Source organism: Dendropsophus ebraccatus, chromosome 2 (assembly GCF_027789765.1).
Source record: "Dendropsophus ebraccatus isolate aDenEbr1 chromosome 2, aDenEbr1.pat, whole genome shotgun sequence".
NCBI lineage: Eukaryota > Metazoa > Chordata > Amphibia > Anura > Hylidae > Dendropsophus > Dendropsophus ebraccatus.
This window is the reverse complement of record NC_091455.1, coordinates 67,771,413-67,786,241: the sequence shown is the minus strand read 5'-3', so window position 1 is coordinate 67,786,241 and position 14,829 is coordinate 67,771,413. Positions and strand designations below refer to the sequence as shown.

At 43.9% G+C, this 14,829-nt stretch overlaps 1 protein-coding gene across 2 annotated transcripts in view; it reads right to left on the bottom strand.

Annotated features, from left to right (window-relative positions):
- Positions 1–14,829, bottom strand: part of ROCK1 (Rho associated coiled-coil containing protein kinase 1) — an 87,167-nt gene that overhangs the window by 34,045 nt on the left and 38,293 nt on the right. For both annotated transcript variants that reach the window (XM_069957716.1, XM_069957717.1), the window contains exons 4-9: positions 11,818–11,955; positions 9,943–10,118; positions 9,358–9,442; positions 7,610–7,754; positions 6,803–6,941; positions 1,463–1,554 (exon numbers count right to left, since the gene is read on the bottom strand). In XM_069957716.1, coding sequence (XP_069813817.1) covers positions 1,463–1,554; positions 6,803–6,941; positions 7,610–7,754; positions 9,358–9,442; positions 9,943–10,118; positions 11,818–11,955 — 775 coding nt within the window. The remainder of the gene's footprint in view (positions 1–1,462; positions 1,555–6,802; positions 6,942–7,609; positions 7,755–9,357; positions 9,443–9,942; positions 10,119–11,817; positions 11,956–14,829) is intronic.

Below are 14,829 nucleotides of genomic sequence, written 5' to 3'. Positions count from 1 at the left end.
ACATACTCGCTGCGGTCGTTTAGACCGCAGCAAGTATGTAGTGTATGGGAACTGCCAGGACCTGCCGGGCGCGCAGCGAGAATCTCGCTGCGAGCCCGCCCGTGTGAATATACCCTAACAGACAGTTATAATAAAACCTGAGCTGTGGTTGGTTGCAAACCACAGCTTTTCTTTATTTCTCTATTTTGTAGGCCATAGAACAATGATGTATTACTTAGAAAAAAAAACCTGTTCAAGCAATAATTTCAGTGTTAAAATTATGTATTTCAGTGTGTGTGTGTGTGTGTGTGTGTGTCTGTGTGTGTGTGTGTGTGTGTGTGTGTGTGTGTGTGTGTGTGTGTGTGTGTGTGTGTGTGTGTGTGTGTGTGTGTGTGTGTGTGAGATCATTAAGGGTCAAAACAACCAGCACCCCAAGCAATCCTAAGCATGGTAGTCCCCAGGTGTGTCCTGTGAATGACACTGCAGTGTGCTTGTTTAACCACCTCCGCATTTACTGTTAAAGGGGTTGGCTACTTTATAGTAAAATAGGTCAGTGTACAGTATTACTAGCATATACTACTAGCATGTACTCAATGTATATACTGACAGCAGCTCAGAGCTAAAATCAGATTCCCCTCCTCCAGGCTGGGCTGCCCTCCGCTGTTTTGTTTCTGTCCATAAAATGGCTGACATGGAGGAGCATGTGACCGTGCCCCACTACTGTGTCCTCCATAGACATATACAGGCTCAGTGGTGGACACTGGGGGGCGGGGCATAGTCACATGCTCCTTTATGTCGGCCATTTTATGGACTGAAACAAAACAGAGCAGGGCCGCACAACCTTGAGGAGGGGAGTCTGATTTTAGCTCTATGAGGTACACAGGGAGCTGCTGTCAGTATATACAGTGAGTACACTTACTAATACTGTATACAGAACCCCATTTAAGGGATTGAAAACAAGCTCGTAAATCTCCATCAGTCTTATAGCCGTGAATGAAGTGATGCACTTCGGCTTTAATCACTCAGGGACCATCATTCTCAAGATCTCTGGATGACCTGGAAGCTGAACCCATGAAAATTACATACCTATCCTGGAGATAAAAGATAAATTAATTTAGTGGGAAGTGGCAAGAATCCTATTGTCCTGAGAACAAGTGAACAGAATGATGTAAGTAATACACTGATCTGTTCGGGATTCCTGTCACTTACAGATTCCTCATGGTGAAAAGCATTGCTCTATAAAAGGAACTGTAACTGGCCTATAGACCCATACAGAGAAGTCGGAAGATTAGTCCCAAGGAGATATGTCACCTGGGAACACATGTATGAGGTCTATTTTGCTTTTCCCAAGGCACAATAAAGCAGTGTCTTTTATTCTCTTATTGCTGTAAGCAATAGCTATTTGATGATAAAACACAAACTAAATAAATACATTTGGGAGAAGAGAGGTTCAAGCTACATTTTCACTCATAAAAGGACTTACTATCTCTAAGGGTCTCCCATGCCCACTGGTCATTTTTGAAGAAAAGATGCCTTTTAATTTCTTCAACCCCATTCCGACCCAGCCGGACTTCCCTGTAAAAAAAAAAATAAATAAATAAAAATCTTTGTTAATTTGTTAATGCGCCTAAATTCCCAACATTATTAACCAATTAGATGATAATATATGGGTGTTCACAGAGGAGCGGTAAGCCTTTATTTACTTTTTAGGCAAAGCATGGACTTTCTTTAACAGGCAGACTGCCTCAGCTTGCAGATACACAGCCCAGACTCTACCTACCTCTCCTGAACACAGCACATGCCAAGCCCCACCCCACTCCCTGTGTTACATCTTGCAGTGTCTGTAACTAGAGACTAATTTTCCCAAGGGACTTTACAGCTGTTTTTATGGGATGATCAATGGCCTATCCTGCAGATAAGGCTGGGTTCACACTGCGTTTTTGCAATCATTTTTTTTTTTTGTAAAAAACTAATTAAAACGGATGGAAAAAACAGATGCATTTGTGTGCATCCGTTTTGATCCGTTTTTCCATTGACTTCCATTGTACAAAAAAAAAAAAAAAAAAAAAAAAAGGATCAAAATGGATCAGTTTTTTTTTAACGGACGCAAAAGTAGTGTCAGCTACGTTTTTGTGTCTGATCCGTTATTTTTACGACGGAGTCAATAGAAAAATGGATGAAAACTGATGCACATAAATGCATCAGTTTTTTTTCATCCGTTTTTTGCAAAAAAAAAAACGGATTGCAAAAACGCAGTGTGAACCCAGCCTAAGGGAGGAGTTTGCTTATCTTCAGGCATAGGGTATACTAACTCATTATGGACAAAAAATTACACACACACACACACACACACACACGACAGCTGTCAGCCATCATATACATGGCGGTGTTTAAGTATTCAGCATGGAGAGAGGTGGAAGTAAGCTGCTGCAAGATTCCTCTGGCTGCAGCTTACATCTTGGGGAAGTCTCAGGAACTTTAAGTCCCAGTATCCCTGATCAGAGGTTCCCATTGGAAACAGATGGGCAAAAAAGGCAAATAGATTAGGGTCGATTAATTTACAAAAATATAAAATAACAACATTTTAGTGGTGCCCAGCTTACCAAGTATACGTTTAAAGCAGACCTGTCAGCAGTTTTTAGCTATCTAGGATAATTATCACTATGAAGATACTAAAGAGGAATAGCTATGTCTTGAGGAAGGCCTGTTTCTACATTAAAGCAGAGAGCTGTAAAAGCAGTAAGACTATGGTTACTCTGTCAGCGGAACACTTTGGCTTCTGGATTCCGTTTAGCAAGGCTGAAATCAGAACTAGATTGCTGGATACGGATGGATTATATTTCGTGGCTCTATATTCGGAGACCGGAAACATTCCTACCCCTATGGAGGAGAAAAATTGGCTACCAGCCTTTTAGAGGTTTAACTTTAGGTCACCACTGTCAGACAAGAGAATGGACTAGAGTCCTTTTTTCCAACCTATTCTACAAGTATTCAGAGGGATAATCGGATCAGTTTTCCATTTACATTGATCCTGCCACACGGGGGTCTGTGGCATATCTATGTGCGCTGAGCACTAGGACTCTTAAGATACAGTGCAATACAAATCAGACTCTGCAATTCTTCAATCCCATTCATTTCCTTCTGCACTGATTAATTCAATGAAATTCCATCCCATAACCTTTTCCGATTTTCATACACAACCACGGACTGCAAACATTTCCTTACAAAGGCACTTGTCAGTTCTTTCTCATCGCTTACATATACTCACAACTTGCTTTATTTAGATAAAAAAATGACAGAACCAGGCCGTGATTTCCAACGCATTCAACACTGCCTGCAAACCAGAGTATATATGATTTTATCTGCCTCCTGGAGTCCCTGGCCGGCTGCCTTATAAGGCTCCATTACTGCACTGCGAGCACGCACCACTTCTAGAGCTCTTCTCCTACATTCTGCCATTTCAGACTTTTTTAAATAATTTTTAAGTGTCACTGTCGTTAAAATTTTTATTGCAGAAATCAATAGTACAGGCGATTTTAAGAAACTTTGTAATTGGATTTATTAGCCGAAAAATGAATTTTTATCACGAAAAAGCAGTTTGAAGCTCTCCCCCCTGTCTTCATGGTTTTCCTATGGAGAGAGAAAGTAAAAGCAGCAAAACAGGACAACAAAGAGTTAATTTACATTCACATCGGGGGCTCTCTCCTCTGACAGTCACCACTGACCTCTAATTAGGGCTCTGAATAGCTCCCCTGCTGAGCAATTCTTTGTTCTCGGCTCTCAGCTGCCCACTAATCTCGCTCCTTCCTCCTCCCCCCTCCCCTCTTCATAGACCAGACAGATCCGACTGATGAAAAAAGTCAAAATTTCCTGATTCTTATGAGTGGATGGCAGAAATGAGAGGAGGGGGGGACCTGGGAAAAGGCCTTTTATATGCAGATGAAGGCATATTTGCCTAATAAACCCAATTACAAAGTTTCTTAAAACCACCTGGACTATTGATTTCTGCAAAAAAATTTTTTAATGACCGTGACACTTTAAGGGTGCCTTCACACCTACCGCATCCACAGCGGATCTCACTTCTGCGGATTCGAAGCGAGAACTGCTGCGGATCCGGTATCAATTCACCCCTATGATAGCACATATTCACAGCGCGATGTTAATCCCACTGCGAATATGTGCTTTAACTCCCTGGTGCCCGCAGCCCCATCCCCCATCCCTGGCGGCGGCACATCCCCCCCATCAGCCCATTTCGGACCCGCCGCCGCGAGCATACATTACCTGCTCGGCGGCGCGGCTGGAGTGAGGATCCCGGCTCCGATCCCGCTCAGCTGATCTGAGCGAGATGAGAGCCGGCAGCCTCACTGCAGCCGCGCCGCCGAGCAGGTAATGTATGCTCGCGGCGGCGGGATGCGGGCGGCACCAGGGAGTTAAAGCACATATTCACAGCGGGATGTTAATCCCGCTGCGAATATGTGCTATCATAGGGGTGAATTGATACCGGATCCGCAGCGGTTCTCGCTTCGAATCCGCAGAAATGAGATCCGCTGTGGACCCGGTAGGTGTGAAGGCACCCTCAAAAGGTTTATCCCAGGCCATCTCCTACTATTATGTCTTACCCATCTTAAAGTGAATGTACCATCAGGTACATCACTTTTTTTTTAAATATATATATATATATATATTTTATTTTTTTTTTACATTAACTCCTCAGCGCCAAAACAGGGATTCTTGGTGCCACAGTCCTCTTTTTGAAACGCCACCCAATTCCTGTACTCTGCACTGTTTTTTTGCTGTGCACCAGCCCAGCTCTATGCACTGGGAGTGGGCATGCCACCCCCGATGTGACCATATCCCCTCCCCTCTGTGATGTGGCTCTATTGATTCTAATTGAGCCATGTCACAGAGGGGAGGGGATATGGTGTTTGGAATAAAAAAGAAAAAAAAAAAAAAAACACAACGATGTACACAGACCCATAGGGACTAAACACACCCCAAACTGAGAGGGTATTATAGTTGACACAAAGAACAAGTTTGATACATGTATGATGCGTAATATGTCAGCAGAAATCTAAAGGGAGATTGCAGGACTGTTCAAGAGTGAAGAGAGTTCAGAAGATCCCAAATAGCCCCAGGCCACTAGAATGATTTACAAGCTATTCTGCAGTGAAATTACCATCAAAAGAGCAGAAAGCTCCTGCAGGCCTAGTTTCCTGCGATTCTGCACATGCCCAGAAAATGCTGACCACTGTTGTCTGCTAAATAGAGGCACAGTATGCCTAGTGTATGGACAAGGAACAAGTATATAAGTAGTGAGCCCTGACATCTCCCTGCTGGGACAGCCCACAGTGAGCGAGGGTGTTCTTCACCAGGACCGACCATAAAGGCATGCTCAAGGCACTTTAATAAGCAACCATGTGGTCCTGTTAGGGGACTATTTCAAGTAGCATGTGTAGTTAACATAGTTTTATAACATCCCCCTGAACTGAGGTTTGAGGGCTCATTTAGTGGGAGCAGCAGCATCATCCGGACATCTACTAACATGATAGCAGAAATACTACCCCACAGTAGTGGGACAGTTTACTGTGGGGTAGAACTTCTGCTATCATGTTCTTTTATCATGTCATTTATTTGGTATTGTTTTTTCCTATTTTGTAATTACCTCTGTTTAGTCCCATTTTGACTCATTCAGCTTGGTTTGTAGCAGTGAGCAATCTCCTGCATTCTAGGAGGCTGCCGTTCAGTGATTTTAAAGGTTTTTAATTTCTGTAGCCGGTGACAAAGCTATTTTGAAACTTCTTATAGGTGTGCACCTCGCTTATATACCCTAAAGGTTCTCCTTTTTCCCTTGTCCATTTACTGTCCCCTGATACAAGCCCCAGCCTGAAGTGGATCTGCTATGATTTGGAAGGTGAGGGAGACTTTCTGGGTCAGAGTACAGTGCTGTAGACCACCCAGTACAGGCCATGTTCCTCCCCCACTCGCCCTCCCACCCAGTACAGGGAGCATACAGTTTGAGGGTGCATTAAATTTAAGACTTCTATTTAACAGCATCAAGTGTACAGCAATATGAAAGTCCATGGAATAAATCTCTCAGTAAATGGTTCATGATCCAGCACTTCAAGACGTGTTGAAATTATAAAACGTAACTTATTCCATAGTAAAAGAAAAACATAGAATCAAGGCACATTGTGCCATGGTGCGAGGGATTAAAGGGGTATTCCCCCCAAGAGCAAAAAAAATGTAATGCTCCCAAACTTAGCTGGCCTTACTCACCAAGTCCCCCTGATCATTTTGAGCAGTCTCCCGTCTTTCTAGCTGCAGCCGTTCCTGAGTTACAAGTTTTTTCTAACAGCGATCTATAACCAAGATAGGAAACTACATTTCCCATCATGCAATGCTTCTGCCTGATGATCCTTATGACAGTCTGTGGAACTACTGCTCCCAGCCATCCCATAAGTGTCTTCCACTCTGTCCTAGATTACAGGGCATGATGCAACACATAGGGTAGAGTGAAAGACACTTATGGGATGGCTGGGAGCAGTAGTTCAACAGACTGGCATCACGCAAACATGATGTCCCCCGCTGTATCTCATCCCCCGGTGGCCGCCCGCGTCACGTCCACCCCCTGCCCCCCCCTTCCCAAATCCCAGCAGGAGATGAGATACAGCGGGGGGGGGGGGTGAATCTCATATTAGTGTGATGCCAGTCTGTGGAACTACTGCTCCCAGCCATCCCGTAAGTGTCTTCCACTTCCACAGGGGATGCCATTTCATCCCCTGTAATCTAGGACAGAGTGAAAGACGCTTATATAAAACCTTACCTGTCCGTGAGGAATGCACATATCAAGTTTTTGGCCTCTTTTGAAATGTCACTGTCCTCTGGGAATGTAAGAGAGTGTTTGTGATTCATGATCTTGCTATATGTACCAACCAGCGAGTCCGCATAGAAGGGAGTGTCTCCTGCAAAGTAAGAGAAAGTTTGCTATACTGTTAAATATGTCTAAGCAGAAACAATACACACACTGCTGTAATACTGGTATTCTTATAAAACGTAATATAAAGACGAATATATGACTTCAGACAAAGAAAAGCATTTTAGGCTTGTTGGGGGGAGAGAGAACAGTTCCAACCTTACATTACAAACATGTTTCCCCCCATCTTCGGTTATAACACTTGAAATGGTATCCCCTATCCTGCAATAAAGAGCGAATCAGTACATCTTACTGCTGGGATCCACACAGATGCAGAGGACTAATGTTCCCCAAATGCAAAGTAGTGGCAGTACAAGCGTGCAGCCAAGAACTCCAGCTCTATTGGCTCAAGTAGTGGTGTGGCTGCCCAGGATGACGTGAAAATAACAGATGGTGGACAACAAACTGTACTTTCTTTTTTTTTATTGTAAGCCCAAAGCAAAAAAGTTAACTTGTAAAAATACATGGGATATGTTATAAATTCTAAATTATATAAACAAATGAAAACTTGGTGGAAGCTGCTAGAACAGTAGAGACCAGAAGATGTGACAGAAGCAGCAAGATGAACAAGTATGCCCTGTTATTGTTTTAATTCAAGGTGAGACAGTAAGGATTGTTTTCCATAGCAATGGTAAACCCCTTTAAGAAGGAACTTACCTACAAGCATTTCATATAGGAAGACCCCAACAGACCACCAGTCACATTCTCGTCCATAGTAACCGTCACCTCCCTGGGATTTTAACACTTCAGGGGAAATGTAGTCAGGAGTTCCTACAGCAGTGTCGCATCGTACCATTCCTTCCTGTAAATCAGAGATCAGACATTTTGCTCGACCATAACAAAACCCAAAGTAAATCAAAAATTAGCAAAATCACTTTTAAAAAGGTACTCCAGAAAAAAAATTGTTAATACATTGCTTTAATAAAGTTATATATCTTTGTAATAAATGTATAGTTTTTTTCCAGTTAAATGTGCACTTAGGGCTGGGCGGTATACCTTCAAAATACCGATACCGTCACTGGCGTCGGTTAACAGACCTCAACTCTGCCAGGAAGGTATCTGCGGTATTTCACCCCCCTCACCCAGCGGCCGCATGCTCTGCATCCCTCAGATCTGTCTCCCTGACCCTCCGATTCACCTCCCAATACCAGCCAGGGCACACATATGCAAGGTATGGAAGATCCTGCTGCGGGGGGCTGAAGATGAAGAGACTGACAGGCTGCGCACAGGCGTGCTGTGTGCTCAGCGCTGCTGCTGCCGCCGGCGGCTCATTTCTCCTAGCTTCTTTGGAAGCTGCACAGTGTGCCCTGCCCCCCCTCTCCCGTACATGAAGTGGCTGCAGGAGGTCAGCTATAGGTCGGCATATCCTCGCTCCCATGGGCACCGCACTCTCTCCCGCACAGGAATCCTCGGCGCCCGTTATCTTTTGCTGGACGCAGCCATGTGTGACGCTCTGCCCGGGACACAGATACATGTGCTACATCACTGAGTGACAGGGGCCGAGGATTCCTGTGGGGGGTGCGGGGGGGGGGGGGGGGTTGGGTGAAGAGAGAGAGAGAGCGCGGTAGATAAAGAGGAGGTAGATAAAGAGATAGACAGGAGATAGATAGAGAGATAGACAGGAGATAAATAGATAGGAGTCCTCTCTCTCTCTCTCTCATCTATCTGTCTATCTATCTCCTTCCTATCTGTCTGTCTATGCTGTATAGATAGATAGATATGGCTAACAATATAGGCAGCACACTAAACGAACTGTGGGTGCCAGCAGACGAATCCCAGACCTTGGACCAAGTCAGCTTGTAAAAAAATACTCTGCAGTACTCTGATGGTAATACAAACGTGAAAATGTGTATTTATTCCATATAACAATGTGCAGCAAACTTCACAAGTAATATATGATGTTTTGGCGTCTCCTATGGCATTTTCAAGTGCCACTTGAAAATGGCGTAGGAGATGCCAAAACATTGTGTATTACTTTTGAAGTTTGCTGCACATTGTTATATGGAATAAATTCACGTTTGTATTACCTTTGGAAAATAGGGTTTTCAAAAGGGGTGTGGCTTTTAAAAGGGGCGCGTCATAATTATCGTTCAATTTTATCGTTACCGCGACGACATGTACGATAAACCGCGATATTCATTTAGGCCATTATCGCCCAGCCCTATGTGCACTTATGTTTAATGATCGCAGTACAGGCCGCTCTGCTGCCACCAATGTTTGCATAAGGAACCGCAGGGCTATCTAAGCAATCCTCTGCTCTGATCTCGCACTGCTGTACAGCACTACACACAGTAGAGTGCCCATTAGTCTTCCCACCACTCACAACATCCGACATGTCTCTATGGATAGGGATCCATAGTAAACATACATCAAACATCTGTTTAATCACTAGTTATCTGACTTACCGAGTTCATCTTCATACAAGTACCAAAATCTGCAAGTTTTAAATGACCAGACTTGTCAAGCAGCATATTGTCAGGCTTCACATCCCTGTAAAATAATAATTCATGAAAAATCTAAAAAATATAAAACTTTTTTAAAATTCCAGATTTTGCCATGTAAAAGGCTTTTGACCAGTTTATGAAAAACTTTAACACCAACAGAAAAGGACAAAAATAAATAAAAGAACTAACTACCAACCTCTTTAATCCCCTGCCAACCCAGCACTCATGCTCCACAGGTCAGCCTTTGTTCACAAGCTGTCAGCATTGGTCAGTGGTCACATTTCTATTACCGGTGTCATGGTTTGGCATTGTGTGGTGATGCCAGTAGTATAGTATGGGACCTATGCTGCAGTCTCTGATCACAGGTTATGTGCCGACAGCTTGTTAAACAAGGCTGGCTGGGAACTCTGTTTTGCCCACACGTCAAGCATCCTCCCGATGTATACAGTATAGAACAATCCTATACACCATTATTAGCCTGGTGTATGCCAAATGTACATCAGGCTATAATGGATATACCTTCACCTTGTGCAGAGTAGAACTTACCTATGAATAAAACCCATTGAATGAATGGCATCTAAGGCTAAAACCACTTCAGCAGTATAGAAACGTGCCCATTTCTCGGGAACATCATAGTTGCTCATTAAATTCACCAGGTCTCCTCCTGGCATGTACTCCATCACCATATACAGATACCGATCATCTTGAAAAGCATAAAATAGCTGCAAATAAAGCAAGAGACAAGGGTTTAACTTCTTACTATAGAAGCTGAGGAAATAGAGAGTGCAGTAGGTGCAGACATCTGAAAACATATGCAGTCAAAACATACTAAACTAGGTAAGGGCTGGACACATTCTGTTCCCATTTGCTTATAGATATACATTAACAGCTCAGTCATTGCAAGTGGATACAAGATGCAAATCAAATAGCTTCCTATTACTGGAGTTCTTAGGCCAAGTTCTCATGTTGGGTATAGTGGCTGCATTTCATCCACAACACAAGCAAGTCAATAGAACCTCATTCACAATGTGACTAACTACGGTAGCTTAGTATATGAATTTTTTTTTATATACACACACACACACAGATTAGTCTTCTATAGAGATACCTGTAATGAACCATGTTGGCTTAAAGCCTATAAGTTCATTACTCACATAACAGATGTTAATTAAAAGATACATTTAAAAAGAAAAAAAAAAGAAAAAAAAAAGGTCTGGACCTGCCCGTAGTTACAGACCTGCTGTGGAAAGAACATAGAGCCCCGTTCACACGTGTGTAGGGGGGCACGAAAAAACAAAAAAAACACCACTGGTCCTAGTGTGGAGACCTGACTAAGTGTCACGAATAGTTATCTTTAAAGGGAACCTGTCACCCCCCATGCCTGGGTGACAGGCTCCCGACCCCCCGTTAGAGCCCCCTACACTCACCTAATCTCGCCGGGTCCCGCTTCTGGAGGTGGTCAGGTGATGGAGATATCAGCCGCTGCAGCCCGGCGCGCAGGCTCCTCAGATGAATCCAACCACCATAGAGAATGACAGGAGAGTCCAGGGCTCCGTCATTCTCTATGGGTGTTGCACTCATCTGAGGAGCGCGCGCGCCAGGTTGCAGCAGCTGATATCTCCATCACCCGACCATCTCCAGAAGCGGGACCCGGCGGGATTAGGTGAGTATAGGGGGCTCTAACGGGGGGTTGGGAGCCCTTTAATGTATACTCTGTGAAGCACAGTGCACTACTGATACATATTCCGTAGTGCAGCCCGCGGTCATGTGCCGCACTACAAACGTGTGACTAGTCCCTATTTTTGGTGGCTATGGACAGACAAAAAGCTGTAACAGTTTGGGCTGTGTTCCCCAATGATACAAGCAAAAAAAAAAAGTAAACTCATCCCTCCACATGCATTGTAGCGGCGCAGCCAGGCCATTGCGTTGCTGCTGGAAGAGCAGAGTACGTAACGTACCCGGTTTCCAGCAGAAGATGACAACTGGCTGCTGTTAAGGGGACACGGGAGTGGCACATTGTAGGCACAGGGACAGGTGAGTTAACGACTTCACCATTTGCTCTCACCCCACACTGCTGGGCAATTTTAGTGTTTGTGGGGCTTCCTCTTAAGGAGGCGTTCACGCTGAGCCAAAAAAAGAAAAAACAGACAAAAAAAAAAAAACACGGTGGAATCCCACAAGCCTCAGTGTCAAACAGCATGTCTATGGGAGGGCTGGCGCGCCTTCGCTTGAAGAATTGACATGTTAATTCTTTAAGCAGAGCACTGCGCAGAGCGGAGGCTTGCAAACCCTCCCATAGACATGCTGTTTGACAATGAGGCAGGAGGCAGGAAATTAGGATTAAAAGGGTTAAAAGAAACAGATCCATATGCACATTTAAAAATGAAAGATTACAGTGCAATCTATATAGTGGCAACATACCTGCACAACCCAAGGACTGTTGGCAAATGCCATAATATCTCTTTCTTCCCAAAAGAACGCAGAATCCGACCTCTTTATCATCTCCAGTTTGCTCAGAAGCTTCATGGCATACACCTTTCTGGAAGATTTATGTCTTACCTGTCAAAACAAAGAGGCATTTCATCAGATGTAAAGAACACATGTTTCACATTTCTAAATAATCTCTTCTTACAACAGGGATGGCGGATGGCATGGCTTTTGGTAACTGCACAGAAAAGCAGCTACAAGACATCATCCACCTTCTGTAAGAGGCATAAACACCTCAGATGCTCATACAAGTGGCTTATAGCTATACACAAGATAAATGTGCCCGTATGGCTGACAGCTATTTCAATAAGGGATTAGCTTACGTCCGGCAAGAACAAAGGATCAGCCATTCCTCTTTCACTGAACACTTGCCATTGTGGAGAGCCAGCAGACCTACATACGTACAGGACCACCTCACACGTCACTTACAGGAAAACTCCAAATCATGAAGCAAAACTTTGGCTTTGTATACGGATAATTCTCAAAAGTGCACACAAAAAAAAAAAAAAAAAAAAAACACCTTCTAACGCGAGTCAGGCAACCCAAATGAAATGTAATTTTAGGAGTTTATATAATGTGGGGTAAATGTATGAAGTCACTTCCTGGATAACATGGTGATGTCACTTCCTGGATAACATGGTGATGTCACTTCCTGGATAACATGGTGATGTCACTTCCTGGATAACATGGTGATGTCACTTCCTGGATAACATGGTGATGTCACTTCCTGGATAAAATGGTGATGTCACTTCCTGGATAAAATGGTGATGTCACTTCCTGGATAACATGGTGATTACACAACCTGACTCCAGAGCTGTGCGGGCTGTGGCTGCTGGAGAGGATGATGGCAGGGGGACACTGAGGGACACAGGGCACTGGAGGGACACTGAGCATCCCTCTGCCATCATCCTCTCCAGCAGCCACAGCCCGCACAGCTCTGGAAGTCGGGTCGTGACATCAAAATGTTATCCAGGAAGTGACATCATGTTATCCAGAAAGTGAAGCCTTGATGCAGTAGTAAGTGCAGGAAAAAAGCACTTTATAAGCATTTCCCATAATAAGTGTATATTGTATAACTTTTGGGGGGCAATACAATACTTTAATAAAAATTTTCACTGGACTTCTCCTTTAAAGATAGTCAAATATCGGGGCAATGCAGGAGAAACAAAAAGGGCCCTTGATCCGTCCTAAGCAGGTGGGATGAAGAATTCCATCTAGAAGACATATTGGGGGCAATAGAGATATACTCATCAGCCCATCCAACACTGAGGCACTAAGGTATTGAATAGTATGATGGAAAGCTTTGACTGCAAACACAAGACTACAGACTACCAACCACCACTTTCACAGTAAGGGTGCCTTCACATGTACCGCATTGCAGTAGATTTTAGGATGCGAGTTCCACAGCGATATCCACTGCACTACTCTGTACTGTTATTGCCTATGGGCTCTACATTCTCAGTGGGTTTTTATTCCGCTGCATGAATTGTTAGCCCAGCAGATGCAGGGTTAAATAGGGCATGGCTACGGTCTACTTAACTCTGCATCTGCCGGCTAACAAGCAGATACATTACCTATCCCTGCTCCAGCTTGCTTCTCAGTCACTGATGTTCCGCCCAATCAGTCAGTGCACTGTCCCACCGTAGCCACTGATTAACTCAACGGAAGGCAGTGACCCAGGAGCCACTTGCAAGTCCGGCAGATACTGAGTTAAATAGGCTTTGGCTAACAGTACACAGTACCACACTGGATTTCGATGCGGAACTTATAGTGTGCAATACAGTAGGTGTGAAGGGTTACTCCAACACCAGGTAAAAGAAACATGCTGCATAAGCATACTGCATCACTTACCTGTCTGCTTCTTCCCTGCCTTCTGCTTAAATTAAGCAGGGAGGGCTGTCAATGACCAGACAGGAGGCATGTTTATAGCAGGGAGAGGGGTGACCTCCTGACTCTGAGCTGCTGTGCAATGGCCCAGTGACTCCGGATACTTCATTTACATACAGCACAGGCAGCAAACATTGTTTAATATCTATAATAAAAAATATTCTTCCCGACACTGACCATAAATTCACCTTGATTGTTTAGAACGCATAGCAGGACAAACGGCGAGTGCTCCTTCACCAGCCTACGTCAGAAACAGCCGTTGAAGGGCTCCCCATTTGTCCTGCTATGCGTCCTACACAATAAAGGTGAATTTATGATGAGTGCCGCAAAGACTCTTCTTCTATAACACTTATGGAGTGTGTGTACAGATGAGCACCACCAAAACCAATACATCTGTTAGAAGATATCTCACAAAACTACTGGGTCCTGGGGTGCCAGTGTCTAGCTTTTTGATTTCCATTGTTTAATATCTGTAAACATTACTCAACACATATCACACATGTTTAAGACTGGTGTGAAATAACATACAGCACAGAAGCTTCACCTCTAACAACTGCTAACAGAGTCAAATATCTGCGACAACCTGCTTTGCATAGCCTGCACTAATAAAGAAAAAATATATAAAATCATACACTTGGCTGAATTTAAAAAGTGACTCTGTACTCACAATCTGTCCCCCCCTCCCCCGAAACCACTTGTACCTTCGGATAGCTGCTTTTAATCCAAGATCTGTCCTGGGATCCGTTCGGCAGGTGATGCAGTTATTGTCCTAAAAGACAACTTTTAAACTTTGAGCCCTGTGCCAAACTGGCATGGCCTAGAGCAGTGCTTCTCAAACTTTTTCTACTGGAGCCTCACCCAACAGGCAAAATGATGCCTGGGCCTCACCAGACTAACCAAGGGGAAGCTAAGGCCTCATCATTTGTGGTGGAAGTCCATGCAAATATAAAAACTATTGCTCAGTCTACCCTCCATTTATCTCCTTATCTCTGTATAACATAAAATAAGTACAAAAGGAGTCAAAAATGTTCCTAAAGCAGAGATTGTTGGAGTCAGGGA